The sequence below is a fragment of the Tinamus guttatus genome, unplaced genomic scaffold (assembly GCF_059628265.1).
Source record: "Tinamus guttatus ecotype Peru unplaced genomic scaffold, ASM5962826v1 Tinamus_guttatus_pri_ptg000177l, whole genome shotgun sequence".
Taxonomy (NCBI): Eukaryota; Metazoa; Chordata; class Aves; order Tinamiformes; family Tinamidae; genus Tinamus; species Tinamus guttatus.
Genome location: NW_028288711.1, coordinates 588,866 through 612,644, shown reverse-complemented (window position 1 = coordinate 612,644; position 23,779 = coordinate 588,866). Strand labels below are relative to the sequence as shown.

Below are 23,779 nucleotides of genomic sequence, written 5' to 3'. Positions count from 1 at the left end.
GGGATGGAGGGGGCAGGCTGGGGGGCAGGCTGGGGGGCAGGACGGCGCCCAGGGGCTCGGGGCCGGCCGCGCTGCCCGGCCCTGCCCTGCTCGGGGCGGCGCTGCCGCTGCCGCGGGCGCGGCGGGAGGGAGGGAGGGAGGAAGGGCAGGAGGGAGGGTCCGGGGGAGGCTCCGCTCCGCGCCGCGCCGCAGAGCTGGGGCTGCCCATGGGGCGCCGCGTTGCCTGACCCGGCCCGGCCCGGCCCGCTCGCGCCCCGCTCCGCGCCCGCACGCGCCGCTCGCCATGGGCGATGTGGTCTCCACTCACCTGGACGAGGGTCGCCGCCAGCACGTGGCAGGTGAGCGCCCCCCCGCCGCCGCCCCCCCTCCCTCCCTCCCTGCCGGCTCGGAGCTGGGGGGGCGGGATTTGGGAATGTGTGGGGGGTTACTTTTTCCTATAGCCGAGCCCATCCCCTGTATTAAGCTTTGGAGGCGAGGGGTGCATGGAGCCTTTCCCCCCGCTCGGCCTGCATGGGCATCCAGGGACTCCCTCCCCAGCTGCTTTCCCCACATTCCCGGACTCGGAGCAGCCTCCAAACTTTGTGTGCTGCCGCCCCACGTCGGAGCTCGCCCGTGTTCGGCCTCCGTTCTGGGATCCGCCTGCGTGCGCGAGATGGGGACACACACGCGGGCCTGTCTGCCGCCCCCGTGAAAGGCCCGGTTGTGCCGCGGTGTTTGTGTTGGCGCCGGGCACGGAGGGCGAGCGCTGAGCTGCTCCGCGGGCAGGGAAGGGGAGGGAGATGCTGGCAAGCAGGGGAGCCACAGGCAAGCCGGCCTCCGAGGAGGGTGCTGGGCCTTCTCCTCCCTCCCTGCACCAGAGTAGCCGCGGGGAAGCCCCCCGGGGCTGGGGGCAAAGGGCCATGTCTGACTGTGCCCCAGCGAGAGCACGACACGGCGGTGCCGCAGGGCGGAGCGGGACCCGGCCAGGGCGACAATGTGGGCTTTGAGAGCGCTGCCTCTTCTCCCGCCATCCTGAAAGTGCTGCCCTAAAGCGTCTGCGGGGTCCTGCCTGCGATTTGCTGGGCATTGGGGTTCCTGCACAGTCAGGGCTTTGTGCGAAGCACCAGCTTTTGTCGCGGGCGATGTGGCACGTTCACCCTCCCTGGGGCTCCTGAGCCTTGACCTCCAAGCCTTTTCCTTCTCAGGGCATGCAGAAAAGCCCTCTTCTTGGCTTAATTAAGCAAATCTCCCCCAAAAACCACCCACCCTTGGTTGGGCAGCTGAGCGTGGGACCTGCCGTGCGTCATAGCGAGCTCCGGCGCTCGGGACGTTTCAGGGTTTTCGAGGCGGTGCCGCTGTATCTTTCGCCATCATAAAGCAGCCCAAATGACTCTGAAGTCCTTCTGATCAAGGACTTTCTAACTGGGGCCGGTGAACCCTGAGCAACACCCTGCGCGCCCAGGTGCAGCCTAATGCGTCGCGCAGGACTGACGGCTCCTGCTCCAGCCTGCGCCGGGGGTTCCCGTGTGCCGAGGCCTTGTGGGCTCGCAGCTTGTGGCCCAGCTGAGCCCGTGGCTCACAGGATCCACTGGCATCTCCGTGAGCTTCCAGGGAGAGCTTTGAATGAGCCGTCGGCTTTCGTATTGCAGCGCTAAAGACTGCTCTGATCGCCCGGTCTGCAAGAGGACACGGCAGAGACGGTTGCGTCCTCGCTAAACGCTGTGGTGAAATGTTGTCTGTCTCTCTGTGGTGTGTTCGGGTCCAAAGCACAGCCCCTATCTCCCTCGGACTTGCTGATTCTCTGTAAGGAGACCGCTCTACATTCAAGCCTGGGATCCAAGTCCTAGGGAGTCCTTGAAACACGGCAAGGGAAAGCAAACCCAGGAGGCATTGGCCGCTCTGCCTGGCCAGAAATGGGTGTTTCAGCAGGCAGGAGGGAAGGCGTTTGCCCTGTGAGGGACCACGCGGTGCCACCCCCAGCTCCCAGCCCAGGCTCGGGAGCCCTGCAAGCTGCAGAGCCCACTGGGTTGAGCAAACACCTCTCCAAGACGTCCTGAGTGGAGATGGGCTCCTGGCTGGGTGGAAAAAAAACCTGAAGAGATGGGAGGGGCCGTAACCAAACAGGCAAGGCACAACTTGCTGTCAGGCATGCAGAGCAACCGGGCAGGAAAAACGCAGGGCTTTCCTTCCAGCCCGGCCTGTTCTTGGCTGCCGCAGCCGCTGCCAGCACCCAGAGCGGCCGCTGCAGCGGGGAGGGGGCTCTGCCGGCCCAGCAGCTCCGGTGCGGGGGCTGCTCTGCTCTTTGCACCCCAAGGAGTGCGGGAGGGTGGGTTAAAGGCACAGTCTCTGTGACCGTGTGCAGGTCTGGGGAGCTAAGGGGATGGAGGAGCTGGTAGGTGCTTCCTTCTGCTGCCTCCTTCAGCACAGCAGCCTCCAGCACAGGGAAGATGCCGTCGGACATCATCTTGGCCTGAGTCACCAAAGCCTGTTTGCCAACACCCTTTGGCCGCCCTCCTCCTCTTCTTCTCCTCAGTGGGTTGGTGATTGCTCCTGACCTGTTCCACTGGCTGCAGCAGAGACAGTCTCCACTGCCTTGCGAAAGTGTCCCCAGCTGCAGTGTGGGCTGCTGTGCGGCCACCACGCCGAGCGCTGGGGCGGCCAGAGCAGAGCGTTGCCCAGCTCTTCGGGGTTTACGCAGTTGTCTTCCCTGCCTGGGACGCAGGGGCTGGAGGATGTCACGGATGTGGACGCTTGGTGTCCTGCAGACAGGTTGCTGGGCTCCGTGCCTGCCAGGAGCCTGGGGCTGCGAGGGGCCAGGGTGAGCGCTGCAGGGAGGCCGGACGTCCCTGCGAACAGAGGAATGGAGAAGTGGGAGGCAGCCTGGGGAGGGCCCTGAGGATCTTACACGTCACCCCTGCGAGTCACTGGCCCTGGTTTGCTAAATAAACCAGCTCTTGGTTCAGCAAGGGCCAGGGCTGGGCTTCCACAGGCACCAGCGTGCCCGGCAGTGGCGAAGGTGGCGCCAGGCCTCCCATCCACGCTGAACTTGCAGCTTTAGGCTCAAGTTCTGCTTGTCCCAGCCCTCCTTGGGGATGGCAGGGTGGGATTTCTGCAGCGGCTGGGGAGGAACCAGAGTCAAACCTGATGGTGATGGTGTCTGTGCCTTGGAGGACGTTGCTGTCCCAAGGACGTTGCTTGGAGCACGTTGCTGTCCCAAGGGGTGATGGCTCTCTCTGGCATGATCGCTGCCTCTTTGACCACCCCATTGCCAGGCTGCAGCCTCCAAGGGCTCCGGGGTCCATCCTCGCTGTCACCTGGCCAGGCCAGGCGGTGCCACTGGCCTGGCTGCCGCGACGGCAGCTCCGTCCCCCTCCCGGCAGCTCCGTCTCCCTCCGTGTTCCTCTCCGTTGCGGGACCAAAGGATCAGCCGGCTGTGACTCAGGCAGGGCTTGTGGTGGGAGCAGGAAGGGGCTCTCATTGCGACTTCCTTGAGCGTGACACCCGCTTCCTCGGCTGCTCACAGATTAGCCCCTGCTGGCGGGGGAGGCCATGGGTGGTGCTCATGGAGCCCCAGCTTGGTCTTGAGGCCCTTGCGTGGGCTCAAGCCCTTGGCCACGCTCAGGGCTGTGGGTGGATGCAGCGAGTTGGTGCGAGCGAAGCCGGTGCCATGACCTCCCCAGGTCCGACTGACCTCAGCTGGGCCACGATGAGGAGCTTCGAGCTGGAACGGGCAACTCTGGGGCCCACCGGGACCTGCTGTTGAGGGGAAGGGCCGGTTCCGGCACGCCGGCGCATACGCAGCAGCGTCGTGTTGGGGCAGGGGCCGCGCGGAGGCGGCAGCGGCACAGGGGAGGCTGGCGGCTCTGCTCCGGCGCTGCGGGCCTCCCTTCCCCGCAGGAGCTCCGTGCAGAGCCCTGGGGGGAGGCTTGCGCTGCCGTCCCTCCCTGATTGCCGTGTCCCACCGGGCGCCTGGTGCCGCTCGCCTGCACCCAGGTTGGTGCTGGAGCCCTGCCAGTGCCAGGCTGGAGCGTGGCTCCGTCCTGCCTCCCTGTTCCCAGCCTCTCCCTTGGCGCGAGCTCCCTCTAGCCTCGCCTGCACCGGGCCCAGCACTGCCTGCCGGGGACCTCCAGCCCTGTCCTGGCTGTCCCTGGGAGCCCTGGTGCTGGTGGAGGCAGCTCCCGGCCGCAGGGGCTCCGGAGGGCACCGCGGTGCAGGGCCTCGCGCTGGGCGCTGCTGCCCTTTCCCTTGAAAAAAGGGGAAAAGGAGGAGTTTTGTTCCTTCCTCCCCTCTCTGCACTAACAAAGGCTTAGGAGGATGGAGCCTCCTTGCAGTGAAAGGCTTGGGAGGGGACAGGGCTGCCGTGCAGTGTCCCCAGCCCCATCCACGTGGCGAGCTGCAGCACAGGGCCCGCTCTCGCTGTGGCTTGGTGCTCTCGGTGTTTTTAGTGTCATGCTGCAGATCCCGTCGTCTTCCCACAGCAGCTTGTGCTCACGGGGAGCAGGGTGAGGACAGGGCCTGGCTCGTTGTGAAACAGGGGCTCGTTATGGGATGCTGCAATAGGTTGGGAATGGGAGGGTGCTCCAGCGCCCGCTCCTTCCCCGCTGCCTCGGAGTGGGCCCGGCCGCACTCTGCCAGGAGCCCGGCCAGGGCGTCTCTGCGGGACGCAGCGCGGAGCCCTGCGCGCGGGCGGCTGCTGGGAAGCATGAGGCGCCCCGGCCCGTCCCCGTGCACTGCGGTGCTGGATGTCTTAGTGGTGGCAGGTGCGAGGGCATCGTTTCATGGGATGGGGGTGTTTGTCCAGGCGCGACGAAGCATCCAGAGCCCCCTCTCCGTCCCCAGCTAATGCTGATGCCACTCCACACGAGCAGGAAGCGCGGAACTGATGCCGGCGGGCCCGGAGCCACGCTTGCCCTCGCTGTCCCCAGCAGCTCGGGGCTCGCGTCGCTTTGCGAGGAGGATGTCACCCTCCTGGATGTGCTGGCCGAGCCTGGGAGCATGTCCTGAGCCAGCAGCCCGTGGTGGCAGCATGGGGGCCTCTCCCCGCCCTGGCTGTGGGACAGGTGAGCGGCTCGCAGGGCTCTCCAGGGCCGCTCAGCATCCAGGTGCTGAAGGGCCTGAAGGTGTGAGGAGCATCGGGGGCAGCTCCTGCCCATGGCTTGTGCATGGAGTTCGGTTGGGACACAGGGCAGGGGGCTCTGGTTGTGCCCTGGAGCTGCGTAGGCAGCACTGGGAAGTGAAATCTGAGTGGGCTCTGTCTTTCCTGGGCATCAGATGAGCAGCAGGTAGGACATGGAATGGGAAAATCTCCATCAGCGAGGCTTGTGACAGAGTAGAAAACAGGCCCGGGGTTGTTTTTGTTCAAATACCTCTTTTCTGATGTACATAAAAGTCTTTGTTTGGTCTCCTCCCCCCCAGCGCCGGATTGGGTTTCCTGCTGGCACCGGCCGGCTCAGCAGATGGAGGAGCGGGCCAGGTTGAGATCTTCTCTGCAGGATTAAGCGCTCGAGGGAGGAAGGGGGGCAGCCGTGCGGAGGCTGTGTGGCAGCTCGGGCACTGGCAGCAGTGATGGCCACGATGTCTCAGAGGAAGGCACTTAACGTCCTCCTCACTGTCGCCGGCCCCTGTCGTGGGTAAGGCCTGGAGAGGGAGCAATGCTGGAGGGCGCTTTGGAGATGCAGGGACCCGTGTGGAGAGCTTGGCTGGGTGCTCCCCAAAGCGTCTCAGGCAAATATTCTGCTGGATGGGGACGTGGAGGGTTCTGTGGCCCCTCTAGCATTTGGTGATGGTGCCAAAGCACAAAAGAGCCTGGGCTGTGGGTGATCGAAGGAAGCCACTAACAGCAACATTGCCTGCCTGGCAGCAGTGACGCAGCCACGCTCGGAGCAACAGTCTCCAAAGTGTGGTGCTGGCGGCAGAGCTGGGCCGTGTCTGGGGAGGGTCACACTGGTCCCCTCCTACACAAGCCACGCGATGAGAGCCCCTGAGGGCTGGCTGCTGGTGCCACCTGGGCCTTGGGGACCCTGCAGGGAGAAGGAATGTGCCAGGTCGTCGTAGGGGACCTGGTGGCAGGGTGGTCCTCTGTCCCCAGCTGGGTGCTGTTGCTGTTCCAGCACTTGGCTTGAGGTGGTGCCTCCCTTCTGGGGCTTGGAGTTGGCCAACACGGGAAGGAAGGACCGTGCCACTCTGGCTCTGGGACACCTGTGACTGACCCTGCTGTGACATTCGCCCACCATCAGGTTGGGGGTCCCTGCACTGCTCCGCGGAGATGCCTGGAGTGCTCTTATGGGTTCATGTAGACAAGGTGCCATGGTGGGAGATGCCAGGGAGATGCCTGGTCATGCCGGTGCCTCCTCCGCTCTCATATGCTCAGACGCCTCCAGGGAGCAGCTCTGGTTGGAGCAGGTCTTGCCCATGGGGGCAGATCGGGATATTTCTCCTTGCCCCCACCATGCTGCTGGGCTTATTTGGTGCAGAAGAGCCCCTGGTTAAGGGCAGGTGGGAGAGGTCTGCCCTTCCAAGGAGCCCCGAGTGTGTTGTTCCAGCTCCCCCACACCTGGGCTCAGTTTGGCTTTTTGGGGGAGAGCTGAAGGCTGCGAGTGCTCTTTGTTATTCCAATGCACATTCCTTCGGTGCAGCTCCAGAGCGGCCGTGTTCCTGGGGAGCAGCGGGAGACAGGCATCCTCGTGGTGGAAAAGCACCGGCGGTCACGTAGCAGGGCCATAATCCCTCCTGCCTGGGCTGGATGCCACCTCGAGCCAGCGGAGCGGAGCTGGTCCCTGCGGTTTGGCTTCCTGGACAGCCCTTCGTCCGGGATAATCCCCATGTCCAACACCACTGGCCTCCCGCTGACCTGCTTGCAGATGTGCTCGCTGGGTCCTCTAGGCCTGTGAGCCACCGTGGATGGGACAGGGACTCCTGGGGACAGCAGGGAACCAGCAGGTGGAGGCTCCGCAATTCCCCTCTGAAGCTGCTCCTTGTTGTGCCATGGGAGGGGGTTCGACTGCTCCCAAGAGAAGCTGCTTGGTTTTTGCTTTATTTGCTTGCCTCTGTGGTCTGCTTCAGATCTTTCTGCGCACGTGTTGGGCAGACCTCGGTGCTGGGAGGTTTATTTGCTTTTGCCTGGGAGGGGAGCGGTGTTGTGAAACTGCGGCCGCTGGGTGCGGCGGCGCCGGGGTGGGTGCTCTGGGATGGGGTAGGTGCAGCTCTACGGGTAGCACCATGCCCGGTGCGGGAATGCCCATTCCCGTGGTAGGACAGACTGGGGTGGGGTCTGCGGGGTCTCATCCCCCGACATGCTGAGGGATGGAGGCAAGTGCTCCAGCTGCGGGGTGCTGGCGCATCCCTGGGGAAGGGAGCCCTTGGGTGCAGGCAAGTGGTGAGCAGTGCCCCAGGTGGTGTGACCTGGCACCAGGATGGCCCGTTGCCCAAACCAACCTTGTGTGTGAAGCTGTTACTGCTCAGCACGTGTCACCCCAGGTCTCAGCACCATCAGGATCTCCCCTTTCTCCCCAGGACAAGCTCTGCACCCAGTTACAGGGTTTTGGCGCCCCGGCCAAGGCTTTTCTCCACCATCCAGCCGTGATGCCATCTGTGTCCGGGCTGGCTTGGCACAAGGGGCCCCCGTGACTCATGCTGGGGCAGAGCCATGCACAGCAAAGACACTGCAGAGGATCAACCAGTTCAGGCCTGGACCCATCTGGTTTCTCCTCTGAGGCTCCGCTGTCTCATCCCTTCCTCCCGCTCAGCCCCCCCTGCTCCTCCTCCTCCTCACCCTTCCTGAGAAGAGCATTAGTCAGAGGGCAAACAGTTGCTTAGATCATCTCAAGCTCTGCCAGCTACAGAGTGGTGCATTTGGAGCACCCGCTGGGGCCAAAACCTCCACAAGAGGCACCGGAGACAGCCCCTTGCAAAGCACAGCCCTCCCCTCCTGCCCTGTGCCAGGACTCTGAGCTGAGCTTTGTTATTATTTTTGAAGACGTTAACGAGCCTGCACATGAGGTGGACAGTTTTAGCCACAGAAGAAGCCAGGGATGTCCGTCCTGCCCGCAGTGATTCGTGTCCAAGGGCCGAGCTGCTTGGACCTGGGTGCAGCACCTTGATAAAGGGGAGCAAAGAGGCCGGGCAGGCGCCTGGGGTGGCCTCCGCTTGCTGTTTGCTCCCCAGCTGCCTCGAGATAAACTTAATCGGAATCGTGATAAGGCCTCTGAGCAGAAACGGGGCCTTTGCAGCGCCGGCCCCCTCTGAATACTACTCCGTCTAGGCTGCTTGGATGCACCAGGTTCCAGGAGCTTTTCCGTGGATGGGAATGCAAGTGGGGAAAAATTCTCTTCATCCTTATCCTCTCCTGGCCCCCTGCTTGGACACATCAGGTTTTCTTTGGTTTCACCCCTGAAAGCGCCGCGTGGACAAGCCCGGCAGGCACGGGGAAGCAGGGGGGATGCTCGAGCTGAGTCAGACGCCCGGGAAGGAGTTTGTGTTTTCTGGAGGGAAATGAACTGAGCAGGGATTCAAATTCCTCAAAGCCTGAACTGCCGGCAGGAGCTTAACCCTTTCGGCGGCCACCGGGAGAGCTGCTGGAGTGGGACAACGCTGGGCTGTGGGCTGGTGACTTGGGCATCCCGCGCCCCCCTGCTGCTTGTCCACTCGGATATTCCTCAGGCTTCGCAGGATGCCCTGTCCCGGCCTTGGGATGCTCCCGTCCACACGGCAGTGTCCCCACTCCAGGCTGTGCAAGGTCGGCATTCAGGAGAAGGGAGCTCATCAGCCCTCCAGGAGAACTGGGCGGCCGAGGGACAGTGTGCAACCCACTGTGGAATGTGACCAGGTTCCGCTGCAGCAGCCCTGGCACAGGGGCCTGAGCTGGGTGCCCCTTGGCCACCAACCGGTGGTGGCACCAACCTCCTCCTCGGTGGCCCTTTCCCGACTTGCCCCTGAGCCCCTGCATCCCAGCTGGTGTCCCGGTGCTGGGGATGGCGTGGGCAGCATGGAGCAATGCAAGGCCACGGAGCAGGGAGGGCACTGGTGTGGGGCAGCAGTCTGTGGTCACGGGGGTCCGGTGTCACAAGGCTGCGCAGGGTCATCTGAGAGGACTGCTCATCCCGGGAACCATGGGGAGGCCGCAGCGGCGCCGTCCAAACCCTGGCCCCAGCGGGTGACACCGGCTGCTCTTGAAGCCGCGGGCAGGAGGAGCCGCCGGGCGAGGGGGCCCCTTTGTTCTGGCTTATCCGGCGGCGCGTCGCCTTCCGCCTATTCTTCGCCTCTCTGAGGGCCCAGGGCTGGAGCAGAGAAGTGCCAGGCCAGGAGGACGTGTCCGTCACTGCCGTCGGTTTGGGAGCTGCCGGGAGGCCTGGTGCTTCTCCCCCCACTTCCTCGGCAGCCGTTCCCAGCTGGCTAATCATTGACCGGCTCCATTAGCCATTAACTCCTGCCTGCAGCCTCGGCGAGTGGCTGGGGCTGCCAGAGCCATTACTGGCTTCTAAAGTAGCTTTTCCCACCCCAGTAGGATGCCCAGTGCATCCCTTCCTGCCCTGTGCAGCTCCTCAGCCATCATCCTCCCTCCTCCTCCTCTTCAGCAAATGCTCCTCTGGGTTTCCACTCTCCTCCTTCCCGCTCAAATGTGGTCCTTGCTGGAGGCCACTGGGTCTCCCGGCCGCCAGCTGGGGAAAGAGAAAGGACGTTTTCCCTCCTCCGCCTGCTTGGAAAGGCCACTCGCGGTTGTCCCCTGGCCGCCGGTGACTCAGGCGTCCCTTTGCAGAGCGGCCGGAGGAAATGAGCCAGGTTTCGTCATGGGCGCGGGGGACACGGCTCAGCCAGGCCAAAGGGCTCTGATTCAATGAGGGTTTTGTCTTGTTCAGCCAGGGGGGAAATTCCTTCCCCTCCATGAGGGTTTTCACTCTGGTGGTTCATGCGCCTCATTCCCAGTTGCTGCTCTTAGCTCCTCCACGTGGTACCTGTGTCCGCAGGGGCTTCCTGTGGGGACACTTGGGTTTCCAAGACACCTTCCCCTCTCCCTGATATATTTAAATAACAGCAGGCTTGGAATAACAGTTCCCTGAGAAACGCGTCTGGTGAAAGGGGCTTTGGGCTTGCAAAATGGGACGTGTCTGAGGAGATGTGCTGGCCACGTGCCCCCACTGCCCTGTGCCCTCCCCGGGTGCGAGGGTGACCCATGGGATCTGCTTGGGCTGAACGGCCCGGCCCTCATTGCTGCTTGCCCTGCGGGTGCTTCCAGCCCTGGGGAGTGCTCAGAGGCAGGTGGGAGGCAGTGGCGGAGGCCCATGGAGAGGGACCCCGCGTCGCGTTGCCCTGGGGATGCAGGAGGGGACAGCAGGTCCTGGTGACCAGGTGTCCCTCGCTGCACCATAGAATCATAGAATCATAGAATGCTTAGGGTTGGAAGGGACCTCTAGAGATCATCTAGTCCAACCCCCCTGCATACGCAGGGACACCTAGAGCACGTGGCACAGGACTGCATCCAAGCGGGTTTTGAAGATCTCCAGAGAAGGAGACTCCACAACCTCTCTGGGCAGCCTGTTCCAGTGCTCTGTCACCCTCACTGTTAAGAAATTTTTCCTTAAGTTCCTATGGAATTTTTGATGTTTCAGTTTCCGGCCATTTCCTCTAGTCCTATCAGTGGCCACCACTGAAAAGAGACCATCCCCGTCCTCTGCACTCCCTCCCTTGAGGTATTTATATTCACTGATTAGATCCCCTCTCAGCCTTCTCTCCTCCAGGCTGAACAGGCCCAGCTCCCTCAGCCTCTCCTCATAGGGCAGATGTTCCAGGCCCCTGATCATCCTTGTGGCCCTGCACTGGACTCTCTCCAGCAAGCATGGACTCAAGCATGGACTCTCTCCATGCTTGAACACACTCTATACAGAGGAGCACTAAAGCCCAGCGCCCCTTAAACTTTAACCCTTTCCTGCCTTCCCTCAGATCCTGCTGAGTCAGGAATGGGGAAAGGGCATCTCCAATCTCTGTTTGCTGGGGTCTTGGAGGAGATACGAGGGACCTGGACAGACTGGCCAGCTGGGTGGTGAAAAAAACCTCATGAAATTCAACAAGGCCCAGTGCAAGGTCCTGCACCTGAGGAGGAATAACCCCAGACACCAGTACAGGCTGGGGACAGACCTTCTGGAGAGCAGCTCTGCAGAGAAGGACCTGGACGTCATGGTGGACGACGAGTTGACCATGAGGCAGCAGTGTGCCCTCGTGGCCAAGAAGGCCAATAGGATCCTGGAGTGCATTAAGAAGAGTGTGTCCAGCAAGTCGAGGCAGGTGATCCTGTCCCTTGCTTAGCCCTGGTGAGGCCACATCTGGAGAACCGTGTCAAGTTCTGGGCCCCACAGTACAAGAGGGATGTGGAGCTGCTGGAGAGAGTCCAGCGCAGGGCTACAAGGCTGATCAGGGGCCTGGAACATCTGCCCTATGAGGAGAGACTGAGGGAGCTGGGCCTGTTCAGCCTGGAGAAGAGAAGGCTGAGAGGGGACCTGAGCAGTGTCTGTAAGTACCTCAAGGGGGGCAGTGAGGAGGATGGTGCTGGCCTCTTTTCACTGGTGGCCACTGATAGAACTAGAGGAAATGGCCAGAAACTAAAGCGTCAAAAGTTCCACGGGAACTTAAAGAAAAAATTCTTGACAGTGAAGGTGCCAGAGCACTGGAACAGGCTGCCCAGAGAGACTGTCGAGTCTCCATCTCTGGAGATCTTCAAAACTCGCTTGGACGCAGTCCTGTGCCACGTGCTCTAGGTGACCCTGCATGTGCAGGGGGGTTTGACTAGGTGACCTCTAGTGGCCCCTTCCAACCATTCCATGATTCTATGATTCTATGCCCACATGTTGATCGTGGAATTGGTGTCCGTGTTGCAGATGTCCCTCAGCTGCTGGTGGGACCCAGAGCCATCTGCACGGGCCGATCCATGGGCCTAGCAACAGCAGGCGTAGCGGTTTGGGTGTTGGTGGCTCTTGCTGCAGCCGCCTGGGCTGCGGGGCCTCGCTCCCTGGTTGTGAGGGTTATAATTCCCAACGCGGGATCCGTCCCACGGGCGCTGGCAGTTTGCAGGGCCCGAGGAGGCTGAGCTGCGCAGGCGCTACGCTCTGCTCCCTGCCCAGGCTGCTCTTCATCCTCCTGCACGAGCGATGCCGCTTCCAGGCGCTGCCAGGTGCTGCTGGCCAGGGATACTCAGAGGAGCATGGATGCGGCTCCTCACCAGCCCACGGGAGCCTGTTGGCACTGCAAATACCGTGTGCAAAAGCCTCTCTGCTGCTCCCCCTGCAGAGAGACCACCCAGGGCCTGGAGATGCTCTGGGTCCATGGCTGGGATACTCAGGATACACAGCAGGGCCGTGCAGCCATGGGGATGCTGGGGCCATTCCTTGCACAGTCACAAAGGGTGGCAGCACTGGGGCATCCGGAGGCTTCTCTCAGCGTATGTCATGGATTGGGAGGCAGTGGGTGCGCAGGATGGGGAGCAATGCTCCTCCTGGGGCTGGGGCTGCACAAGGAGAGGTGACGGGACCCGCCTGTCCTGTCCTGCTGGCAGCTTCCCCGGAGCGAGAGCAGAGCCTGGAAACCTTCCTGCCACTGCGGACTGGGCACACCTCGTGTTGAGGACAGCTCGGTGGCCGTCCCTGCCATATGCAAACCAGGCTGCTTGCAGTTTCCCAGCCAGCCCTGGTCCTTGTTGAGGGAGCAAAGAAGTCCCGCCTCGCCAAGGCTGGATGAAGCAGCCCACACACGCGTCTGTTTTAACGCTCCTGCAGGCACCAGGGTGCTCCCTGGCATCTGCCAGCCTGCTGTGCTTTCCTAGGTGTCTGTGTGGCAGTGCCCTGGCACAGGGTTGTCATCCCAGGAACCATCCCGCATGCTGAGTGCAGCCCCTGGTGCGCTGGTGGTTGTTCAGGATCCAAGCTTCCCAGGACAGCTGGCACCACCAGAGCCACCTCTCGAGGTGCCAGGCTGGACCTGGAGCAGGCAGAGCTACTCTGCGGCGTTTGGCTTTTTCTCTTGGCTCTGCCCTGGGGTAGTGGAGCCGGGGGCGGCTCTGGTGGCGAGCGCAGCAAGGCCCCGGGCTGCCTCCTGCTCCATGGGCATAGGGGTGCTCACAGCATGGGAGATGCTCTAGGGGGCAAAATGCACCCATGCTTGGCAAAACCCCTGCTTGGCTCATGCTTTCTCCCTTCAGCAGCTTGCTGTGATGCTTTGGGCGCAGGGAGAGCTACGTCCTGCCGTGCTGCTGCTCTGCACACACCTTGAGCTGTCTCCAGCGAGCGCGGTAAGAGCTGCCCGGGCCTTTGGTACCTGTGTCACCAGTGCCCAGGCGCCTGCAGGGGTTATTCCCTTCCCAGATAACTAGAAACCGGTGCCTGTTCTGCTGCTGCTGTCTGGGGCTTGGCCATGGTTTCTGGAGGTTGTGTAACCGGTACAAGGGGTGGGCAGAAACTGCCTCCTGTACCTCCAAGAGGCCTCTCACCCAGCAGGCTTGGCAGCCCTGTGTTGTCTGCTTGTTCTTCACCACCCTCCTAGGGCCTCCTCATGGGAGCAGGCCCTAGAGAAAGCAAATTGTGGCCGTTATTTTCCCTCATGAGCTGCCGACCTTCACATTCCTGCAAGTTTGTGGCAGCGTTGACTCGGGGGGTGACACTGTCCTCCTGGCCCTGGTGGCCTTTCAGTGGTGCCTGGAGCATCACTGGGGGCCCAGGACATGCGGGGCGAGGTAGGAAGCAGCCGGGTGCCTTAGGAAACCTCTCCTTCCGAAGGCAGGACGGAGCCTGGAAGACACAGCCTGGCCGGGTCTCTCCTCGCTCTCTGTTGTCGTGTCCAGCCTGCTCCTGGCGTGTGTGTCCCTGCCCCGTGGGTCGCAGAGCCCCATCCCTGCCCTCTGCGGGACAGCTGCCCTGCGGAGCCCTGTTATCGCCACCTGCCAAGCGCCACAGGAACCTTAGTCACCAGGATGGTGAAGGAGGGAGAGCCCGTGGGCAGGGAGCTGATGTCGTCCCTGATAGAGAGGCTGGTGGGAGGCTCTGCAGGAATCCCAGCCCTGGCAGGGATGGGGGCGTTTGCGTCGGGGGCTGCTGCTTGACACCTGGCTCCAACCACAGCTTGCCCCGGCCCAGCCTTGCTCTGGAGGAACAGGAGCGACGTGCCAAGCAACGCGGAGAGGAGGCCCCGGCTTTTCTGCGTGTCCGGGGCTCTGGTCTGCTCCAGGGAAGCTCCTGCACTGTGTACTCCAGCCCCGGCTCCTGGCGTGATGATGGTGCTCGGGAGCCGTGGGAAAGTGGAGTTTAGAGCAGGCTGGGGACCTGCCACCACCCAGTGAAGGGAGGTCCCTCTGTGGCCGTGTGCACCCGACATGCCGAAACTCTTCCCCGTGGGTGTCCACACCCGCAGCCCAATAGGGGCGTTTGCTGCATGGGGGCGGCAGCCAGCTGGGCCGCATGCCTTGGTGGCTTTGTCACCGCGCGCCGCGCCAGGCCACCATGCGGGCACTGGGCAAGACACGGCGCCTCGTGGCGGAGCAGGACGGAGGCCATGCGCCCGGTCCCATTCCCAGAGGATGGTGGCTGCTGCGGGGCTCCTCTCTGCTGGGGAGGGTAGGGCAGAGCTGGGAGCTTTCTGGAGCTGGGGAGCCTGCATGGGCTCCAGTGTAACCTTCCTGCACTGCCACGCACTCTCTGGCTTTCCAAAAATTCCTTTAGCTCTTGGCCAGATCACAGCCAAAGCTGCTGGATCAAGGAAACGTAGCTTGTGGGTGGCTTTGGTTGCCCAGCCAAGGAGTGGGGGCAGCTCTCTGACCTGTCTGGCAATGCCCTGCACTGCAAGGGGAGTGTTGGGAGTTTATGTGGAGCCTCTTAAAGGAGATGGGATGGCTCCTTCTGAGTGTTTGGGAGCCCCATACGTGTCCCAGCCTCTGCACAGAATTCACTCGTGACGTCCCACTGTTGCAGCCATCGGCAGGGTGCTGGGAAAGGGCCTCAGAGGTGCCCGCTGGGGATGCTGGCCCAGAGGAGGTCTCCTAGCCAGGTCCATTAAGCCCCATGTTTAAGCCCCCTGCTCTTGGTCTGAGTTCACACATGTGTCTGAGAGGCAAAGTCCAGCTGCCTGGAGCAGCCCATAGGACAGCAGAGGCTTCCAAACCCTGCAGTGATCTAGAGCACACATTTCCCAACCTCTGTTCTTGAGTCGAACTCAGCTATCGCATCGTTAGCTGTCTAGCTCCAGTTCCTCCTTACGCCACCTCTCTGTGTCCCTGCTGAGCCAGCAGCATCCTGGGCTCCAGACTTCTTGCATGTGGCCACGCACCTCTTCTTGCTTCTCCTTGGAACGTGATCACAGAGAAGCCCAAGCAAATTCTGCAAGGGGCCAGCAAGGCCCCAGCGCTGCAGCTGCACATCCCAGCCTGCTCCAAGCCTTGCGATGAGCTGCTGGAGGTGGTCGCAGGCAAGTGCCTGGATCCTCAAGAGCTTCTGGCCCCTCTTGTCGGCGGGGACTTGGGCGCTGAGCCAAAGCCCTACCGGAGGCTCCGCTCTGCTCGCGGGAAGAGGCGCCTCTTCCTGGCAGCCCTGCAAGCGCTTCCCAAGAGCAAAGCCTGGGATATCTGTAGAGTTCGGAAAGCAGGCACAGCTGGTGGCCATGACACGGGACAGCATCTGCGCTGGAGCTGGAGGAACAAATCCCGGGCAGGAATTGTCACCCCTCCTGGGTTCTCACACCAGGGATGGGGCTTATAGCTGGTGATGTAAAGACCACGAATGTCTTGGAGTTTACGTTGCACTGACGAACGCTTTCCTTCTCCTCAGCAGCAAGAGGGGGTGGGGAGTGAGAAGAGGGAAGGCGAAGGACTGCTCCTTAGCGTGCGATCCACAGGGCGCTATTCATGAGCGCAGGGTCATGATTCACACCCTTTCCTGCGCAGACATTCTGTAATGAAAGCCCAGGCTCCGGAGCATCGTTCACCCCTGGAGCTGGAAGCTTTGAGCTTTGACGGAGCAGGGCTGCAGGGTGCTGCTTGCACCATGCTAGCAGGGATGGGGAATTGAAGCACAGACCTTGCAGCGCATCCCTTGCCTGCACGCATATCCAGGGGGGCAACATGGCTTTCCGGGCTGCTAAACTGCTGGGGCTGGCTGAGATCTCCTTGTCTTGGATGCCTGACTGTGAATCTTTTGTTTTAGTATCTGCAAGTAATTGACTTTTGCTTTTCCATTTGCTTAAGAGCTCCTAATTGGCCTGGTCGTTAATCAGGGGAGAATGAGTGACTAAGCTGTTCTGACTGCTGGAGAACTAGAGCTCCTTTTTCCCATGAACTGAAAGGAAATTAAACTTCAAAACGTCCTCCTAAATCTTAGCTGTCAGCATTGCTGCCCAAAGCTCCAGCCAAAATACGCGATTTGTGCAGCCTGTGAACTGCAGCAGAAGCACCCAGTGGACACCAGAAAATGGGGTAACAACAGGCTATTCTTTTTCCACTAGAAAACGCCAAAATAAGAGTGAGGAATTTCGCTGCTCATATGCGCAGGCTCCTCGTTCTTTGGCACGCAAAGTGTTTCTGAAACCCGGGCGGTCCCGTGGCTCTGGCGCCGCCTCCTCCGCAGCCTGGGGCTTTTGGCAGCGGAGCTGGGGCTGTTGCATGGTCCGGGAGGGGGCAGTTTGGGTGGCAGCTGAACCCCAAAACGTCCTCTCCGACCTGCCTGCTCTCCAACCTGACCCATTCCCTTCTCGGGAGGGAAGCGCTGGATGCAGAGCGAGCTGCTGCTGAGCCCCGGGAGCAGCAGGATGCAGCAAACCGGGGTGTCCTGGAGGGCTGCTGGAGCCGTGGGCCATCCTGCTATGGTCCCCTGGGGTAATCCCTGGATTTGCACCACAGGGGAACCACAGGCCAGTGCAGCTTGGCCCCTCAGCGAGGTGGGCGGCTGCTGCTGCCAGAGCAGCTCCGGGGCGGCTGCAGGATGTTCTTGGCTCGCGCCGTGGCCACGCACGTGGATGTTGTGTCTGGCTTCGTGCACCCGGCACAGCGACGAGGACGCCAGCACAGCATTCTCGCCGCCTCCTAGCGCCCCAGCTCTGGGAAAGACTTGTGCATAGTTGCAGGCGACTTGGATTCTTTCCCCCTTGCAGTCGCTGGGGTGAAGTTGAGCGAGAAATTCAAACTGAAGGGCCTCGATGCCAACACAAAGCTGGGGACACCTTCCTGCCAGCAGCCTCCCCACTGGGCCTTTGCCACCTGGGGAGGCTTTGAGGGAGGGGTTTCGCTGTGGGACACCTGGGTGGCCACGGGGGGCAGAGTGCCACACTTGCCATGGGACCTTGCTTGATACTTTCTGTGCATGCATGGATCTATTTTTCCTTTTTTGTCCCGTTTTTTACCCCTCTTTACACTTTTTTTCCCTTTTTTCTTTTTTTTTCCCCTTCTTTTTACTTTCTTTTTCTTTCTTTTTTTTTTTTTTTAATTGGCAAGCTTGGGTGACAGTGATTTATCCTGCAACTGCCGCTGTGGCCAAGGCTCCTTTCTGGGGCTGGTCAGTGCTGTCCTCAGCTGGGGCGACTCTAAAAGCCACCAAGGGACATAGTCAGCTCAGAGGGCCTGGACATGATGCCCAACCGTCTTGTGGCTCTGCCCCTGCCATCCTGACCCTGCCGCCCATGGCCCCCACTGCAAAGCTCAGGGCTGCTCTGGGGGACATCACTCACAGGGGACGTTGCTCACAGGACATCTAGGACAGGGGTGCCCTGCTCATGGAGGCGACACCGCAGGGAGCGCGGAGCTGCACAATGTGCCGGAAGCACCGGTCTCCGAATACTGCCGGAATAAGCTTAATGTCAGGAATTTCCTGCCTCGCGGAGGAATCCGAGGCATTAGTGCTGCACGCCAGAAAGAGGCTCTGCTTTGGGCAGCCCGGCCCCAGGCCGCCCCGGCTGCGTCCCGGCGCTGCTCCTGTGGGCCCAGGGTGGCGCGAAGGTGTCGGGGCCATTAGGAGAACGGCAGGAGGTTTACGAGGGGGATGAGGGTCCCTGGGGCGGCCACTGCCTCCCCTGCTGCTCCCCACAGTGCCAGAGACTCCAAAAGGTGCCATGGAGGCGGCTCTTGTGAAGGAGCAGGAGGGCAGGGAAGGGGAGTGCCGGGGGCAGGACCCTTCTCACCAGTGCCAAGCTCCAGAGTATCCCCACATGAAGACTTCCCCGTGTCGCTGGGGCACGTCCCCATCCACTGTTGAGCCCCCAGCCTTTCTGCCTCACGAGCTGCTCTTGCTGCCTCGATGCGATGGGAGCAAGAGCAGCGGGTTGCAGCGGACCCCGCTGCGGAGCAGGGGGTTGCTGGCCCTGCGCGTGAAGCCAGACGGGCTGCCGGTGCCTGGGACGGGGCATGCGGGGTGCCAGCCCTGTCTCAACGCCGCTCTGCTCTCCTCTTGCAGAGAAGACGGGCCAGGTGCTGGAGGAGTTCTGCCGGTGCTACAGGGAGCAGTACGGAGTAGCGCTCTTCAACAGCGTCCGCTATGAAATCGAAGGCAGCGGCGGGCCGCAGGCGCAGCTGCTGCACCGCAAGGTAAGGGCGCTCGGCCCGGCCTCCCACCGCTGCGGCGGGGAGATGGAGCCTGCGGCTGTGGCCACATCATGGCCTCCTCTCTGTGGAGCGGGAGGGACCACGAGCCTTGGCCCGGCCATGGGGTCTCAGGCTGTGCGGCTTGGGAAGCTGCTGGTTAAAGAGGAAAGGGAGGTCACTTGTCCTGGGTCTATAATTAGAAGCGGTAGGATTTGCTCCGGTTTCTCACCGGTGCCTGGAAAACAGCATCCACAATAGCCCTGTGTTGCCTGCCTGGCTCTTTACCAGCAGGAAATAAAACGCACTCTGGAATTAAAGGCGAGCTCCGCATCCGTGCACAGGACAAGCAGCTGGGTTTCGTGCTCAGTGCCTCCTGGGCTGGCACCTTTCTCTCACTCCGTTTGCCGTTGTTCCCCTGGGAGCACTGCAATGACATGAAGGTTGGGAAGGGATTGCACAAAAGCAAGGAAGGACATGATGGAGGCCACGTATGGAGGCAGTGCCCAAGCACATAGTGGCAAGAGGAACAGCAAGAATCGAAACTCGTAACGGAGGCCCGAAGGGAAATAAGGAGTTCATAAACACTCTGAAAGAGCTGACATGTCAGGAGCTTTTCCAGTGGCAAAGGAACACAGACAGAAGCTGCAGGATGCTGATGCTTTCAAGGCTGTCCTTAGCCATCCCAGTGTCTGGTCCCAGGTGGTTGCTGGCCCCTTGTTCATTTTTTTACAAGGCAGCCTGCCCTAGTGACTGGTGGCTGCAAATTCCTCCTTATTAGCTCCTTGGGGATCTTGGATGCCCCCCTGTTTTCCATGGCTCGCTAGCAGGTACTTCTGGAGATCAGGACTGCAAACCTGTCACACTGTGTCCTCCACTCTGCCCAGCACGGAGCCCTGCTGCCTCCCCAAGTCCGCAGTGCAGAGGCAGGATCCTTCTTCTCTGCCGTTCTTGGCCGGCCTGCAGCAGCCTCCTTGCATTTGCTGTTTTTTTTTTTTTTTTTAATTCTCTGAAGTCAATTTCTGATCTCAGCTGGAAACTTCTTGCCACTTCTCTCTGTCCCTAGCACTTTGCTCTGGAATGGGCCTGGTGGGAGTGTTTTGGAGCTGGTGAACAGCTTGTACAAATGGAGCTATTGGAAATCAGGATAAGCGCTGCTGAGGCTTTCGTGGCGGCATGAGCTGAATTCTAAAGCAGCAAAGTGCCAGAGGAGAAGGGGCAGGGATGTAGCCAGAGGCTGCGTGTCCCTTGGGAAAGCTTCCCGCACCCCTGCTGCTGTCCCTTCCCTTTGTTACAGCTGCAGGCGGGAATACCGGCAGTGCCAGGGAGGTTTTTGCCATTACCTAGGCCATCGTGTGTCTGTGTGTCCTGAAGCCCAGTGTGTGGCAGGTGCAGAGAACCAACACACTTCCTGGCTGGAAATAAGGATCCCAAGTTCTCGGACTCACCTTGAAGCAGGGTCCACGAGCCCTGGAAGGGGCCAAGAGCCGACACCTTGCAGGCGTGAGCACATGGGAGGGCTGCCCTTGTGCTGGGAATGCCCTTGCTGAGAGGTGGCACCATGGGGAAATGGCTGGCACCACTCCGAGCCTCACTCGTGCGCTCGTTCCCACTGAGTCACCGTGCACACTGGCTTCCGCTGGCTTCTGCATGCCTAAGGGAAAGAGGGATGCAGCTGAATTCCCTGGAACCCTCTCCCAGGTATGGGACGCACCCAGGCTCTGAGAGAGCAGGGGCGCCCATCTGGGTGTTCGTCGTGTACGCCAGGATTTGTTATGGCCAGTGCCCCCTCTGCCCGCTTGTGCCGTCCTTTTCACAACAGCTGCGGCCCATCTCCAGAGCCAGATGTGCTGCCCGGCCAACTGGCTGCCCCACGTGTGTTCGGCAGCCCTGTTGTGGGCCTTGCATCTCTAGGCAGAGCAGAGGTATTTGTAGAGCACGTTCAGACGAGGCCTGGAGGAGATGTGCTTACCAGCTTGGGGTGTTTTCTGCTTTTGTTCAGGGTATACAGTATTTTTGAAAAAATTGGAGATTTGATCAATATGTTCAAGTACCTGAGGAGTGATTGTAGGGAGGATGGGGCCAGGCTCTTCTTAGTGGTGGCCGGTGACAGGACAAGGGGTAATGGGTGTAAGTTGAAACATAGGAAATTTAATCTCCGTATGAGGAAGAACTTCTTTCCTGTGAGGCTGCCAGAGCCCTGGCACAGGCTGCCCAGAGAGGCTGTGGATGCTCCTTCTCTGGAGATCTTCCAAACCCACCTGGGTGCCACCCTGTGCCCCGTGCTCTGGGTGTTCCTGCTGGAGCAGGGGGTTGAACTAGATGGTCTTTGGAGGCCCCTTCCAACCTCAACCGTTCTGGGATTCTGTGTCAGTGGGATCAAACTTGAGCCTTGGCCAGCATGTGCAAATGCACAGCCACCATGCTTGGTAGCAGGAGGACCACGCGCTGTGTGCCCCTGTCTTCCGAAAGGTGCCCAGGGAGCTCCAGCCTCAGCAATGCAACCAGCCAGAGCAGCCTGTGCCGGCGGGTACTGCCTGTCCTGACCCAGCGCGGATGTTGCAAGAGCGGCCAGTGTGTCTGTGCCTGCCCGGGCCCCGGGTGTGTCAAGCAAAATAAAGGTGTGGAGGTAAAAGTTCCTGAGCAGGAACAGGGGGTCCAGTGTCCACAACAAGACGTTTATTGGGTTCATCACCATTTGGCAGATGAATTTAACCTTCTCTGGGGAGGTTCTCCTCCTAAAGGTTGTTTCGTGAAAAAATTCCTTCCAGCAGTTCAGGAATGTATGAGAAATGGGAGCGAGTCAGCAAGGTCAGGGACGCGGTGCAACTCTAAAACAAGAATATATAAATAGGACATTCCACGGCCGAGCTGTCACAAGAAGTCTTGTCTGCTTCCCCCTCCTCTGCTTCAGAGCCTTCAGCTGGGCCTGGCACTGCAGAAGAGATTTGCCAGGTAGCGATGACAAAGACGGAGCTGTGTTCCTAGGAGCGCAAGTAACGCCAAGGCCCTAATGTGGGGCAACTGAGCATCCTCCTCCCTGCCCTGCACCCGAAGGAGCAACGTGAGCCCATTCAGCTCGGAGCTGGCTGCATGCACAGCTGGACAGCCCAGGAGTGCCCCTGGGGTGTCCCTGGGGAACGGGGCATGGTGGGGCAGGAGGTGAACACGGGGAGGAAAGGGGTGGGCGGAGGAGAGGGAATGAGCCTGTAAGTTCATAGGAAGGTTGATGGCACCCCGCAGGCTCTTGCCTCTGTAAACTGGCGCAAAGCAGCTTTCAGAGCAGAGCAGTACATCATACTTCAAAGTGTCCTGAGATCCTCATGGGCCTCCAAAAAATAACCACAGAGCATCTTTTTTTTTTCATAACAAACTCCTCTGCTTCTCCTGGCCACCTACCAAAACAGATCTATCTAGACCCAGATCTCGCTGCTGACTTAATGATATCAAACAGGAACTGGAGATGCCGGCTCTTCCCCATGCCAGGTCCTCAGATGTGGCATGGTTGATCCAGGCAGTCCCAGGCCCTCCATCCGCTCTCTCACCTGGTTGCCTCCCTTCGCTTCCTAGCAATTTGGTGTGTACCTTCATGCCCCAAATATTTTCTCAGGGTGGGTAGTTCCACCTATCTGCCCCCTCCTTACAAACAGGCTGTGCGAGAGAGGATACATGGAGGGAGTTGGTGCACGGCCACCTCCACATCCCCTGGGCAAGACGCTGCCGCACCGGGCGCACTCCGAGCCTACTGGCCTGTGTTGCTGAGCCTGCTAGCCAGCTGCTTTGCAAGCTCCAAAGCCAAATATCTGCTCTTTTTAAAGGCGTTTTACAGCTGATGCTCAGCTCTGCAGAATGTGAAGTCTCTTACTTGAAATGCGGTTCCTGCTGAGGGCAACTGCCCTGCCAGCCCTCAGTGAAATAACTTTATCTCGAATCCCTGGTCCCTGCTTGGCCTCCTGGAGGACTTTGCAAGCTGTTTGCTCTGGATGAGTGCCGCCGTTGCAGGCGATGAGCGCTGCTGTGTCCTGCCAGTTTCTACCTGTGGTCAGGCTGGCGCCTGTGGTTTGAGGACACCTCCTGCTCCATCCTGCTCTTTAGCCCCCAGGCTGGCTGGCAGGGCTGTCACAAGGGTGCTGCTCTCGCTGTAATTTGGGGACTCTGGTGAGTGAGAGCATGGGTTCCTGAGCCAAGGGAATGCCAAGCCCCCATCAAACCTCAGCCTGGACTTTGTGCCACTTCATTCAACCAAGCCAGGCTTTATGGCACTATCTGCCTTGGGGTGAAGGCTGGCCTCAGAGGGTAGTTTTGCAGCTCAGTTATAGGGACCGGTTCTCCGTATTTGGCTGCTAGATGTGCTGCCCTGTGAGATGCCAATGGAGGACTCTTGACACTGGCACCGGAGGGAGCACTGCCTGTGATGGCTGCCCTTGCCCATGCAGCACAGGGCATTGACAGCCACCTCCAGGGCCTCGCCAACCTTGTCTTCCATGGTCTCTAACAGCCTTCTCTGTCCCTATGCTTCTTGGTGGCCTTTGGATTAGGTCTCTTGGCATTAACTCGTTGCTCACTGTCTCCCATGGGATCTGCCTCACGCTTTCTTCTTTCTGCTGCCTTTATTCTTTGCAAGGGCTTTGGAAGAAGAGAAAGAATGGAGTCTGTTTTACTAAAACTGGTTTCTATCAGCTGTCTCCTAAGCAGAAGGATATGTTGGTTAGTGAACTGGTCTGGGTTCTGGAGAAGCAAATGATATGCCTGGATTGTCTGTATGTGCCAGCCCTGCCCTTGAGATGGCTGTGGGGCTTGAAGCTGACAGCAGCTACAGCATTTGGGCTGGTCTGAAAAAGAAAGAAGAGAGAAAATCTCTCCTGCAGGAGGATCCCCATTTGTCTCAGGTAGCCCCATTTGTAGCTATGATGATCCCCATTTGTGCTAGGTCCCTTGGGTTAGTGTTGTGGCACGGTGAAGAGCCCAGTGCTGTTCAGACCCTCCCAGATGCTTGTCCTTGCGGTGGATGGGCACTGCGGGAGAGCTGGCCATCAATTGCTCAGACCCTCACGAGAGCTCTTCGGCTCTGTTTATATTCCTGGGATCATAAAAATTCTTGGGACAAATTCTTGGCTCGTTCAGCGAGCCTGTGTTTGAGACAGCATAAGCGCTGCCTGCATGCAGGCCAAAAAAATGCTGGAAAGCTGACGAGAAGCTGTTTGGCCCAGGGTGGTCTCTGCATGTTCAAGGATGCGGGATATCCTCAGCCTGTTTGTCACTTGC

The 23,779-nt window shown here is 60.4% G+C and overlaps 1 protein-coding gene across 1 annotated transcript in view; it reads left to right on the top strand.

Annotated features, from left to right (window-relative positions):
• Positions 1-260: 260 nt before the first annotated feature.
• NIBAN2 (niban apoptosis regulator 2) overlaps positions 261-23,779 on the top strand; it is a 34,610-nt gene continuing 11,091 nt past the window's right edge. The window contains exons 1-2 of the mRNA XM_088523287.1: positions 261-338; positions 18,390-18,520. Coding sequence (XP_088379413.1) covers positions 284-338; positions 18,390-18,520 — 186 coding nt within the window. The 5' untranslated portion in view covers positions 261-283. The remainder of the gene's footprint in view (positions 339-18,389; positions 18,521-23,779) is intronic.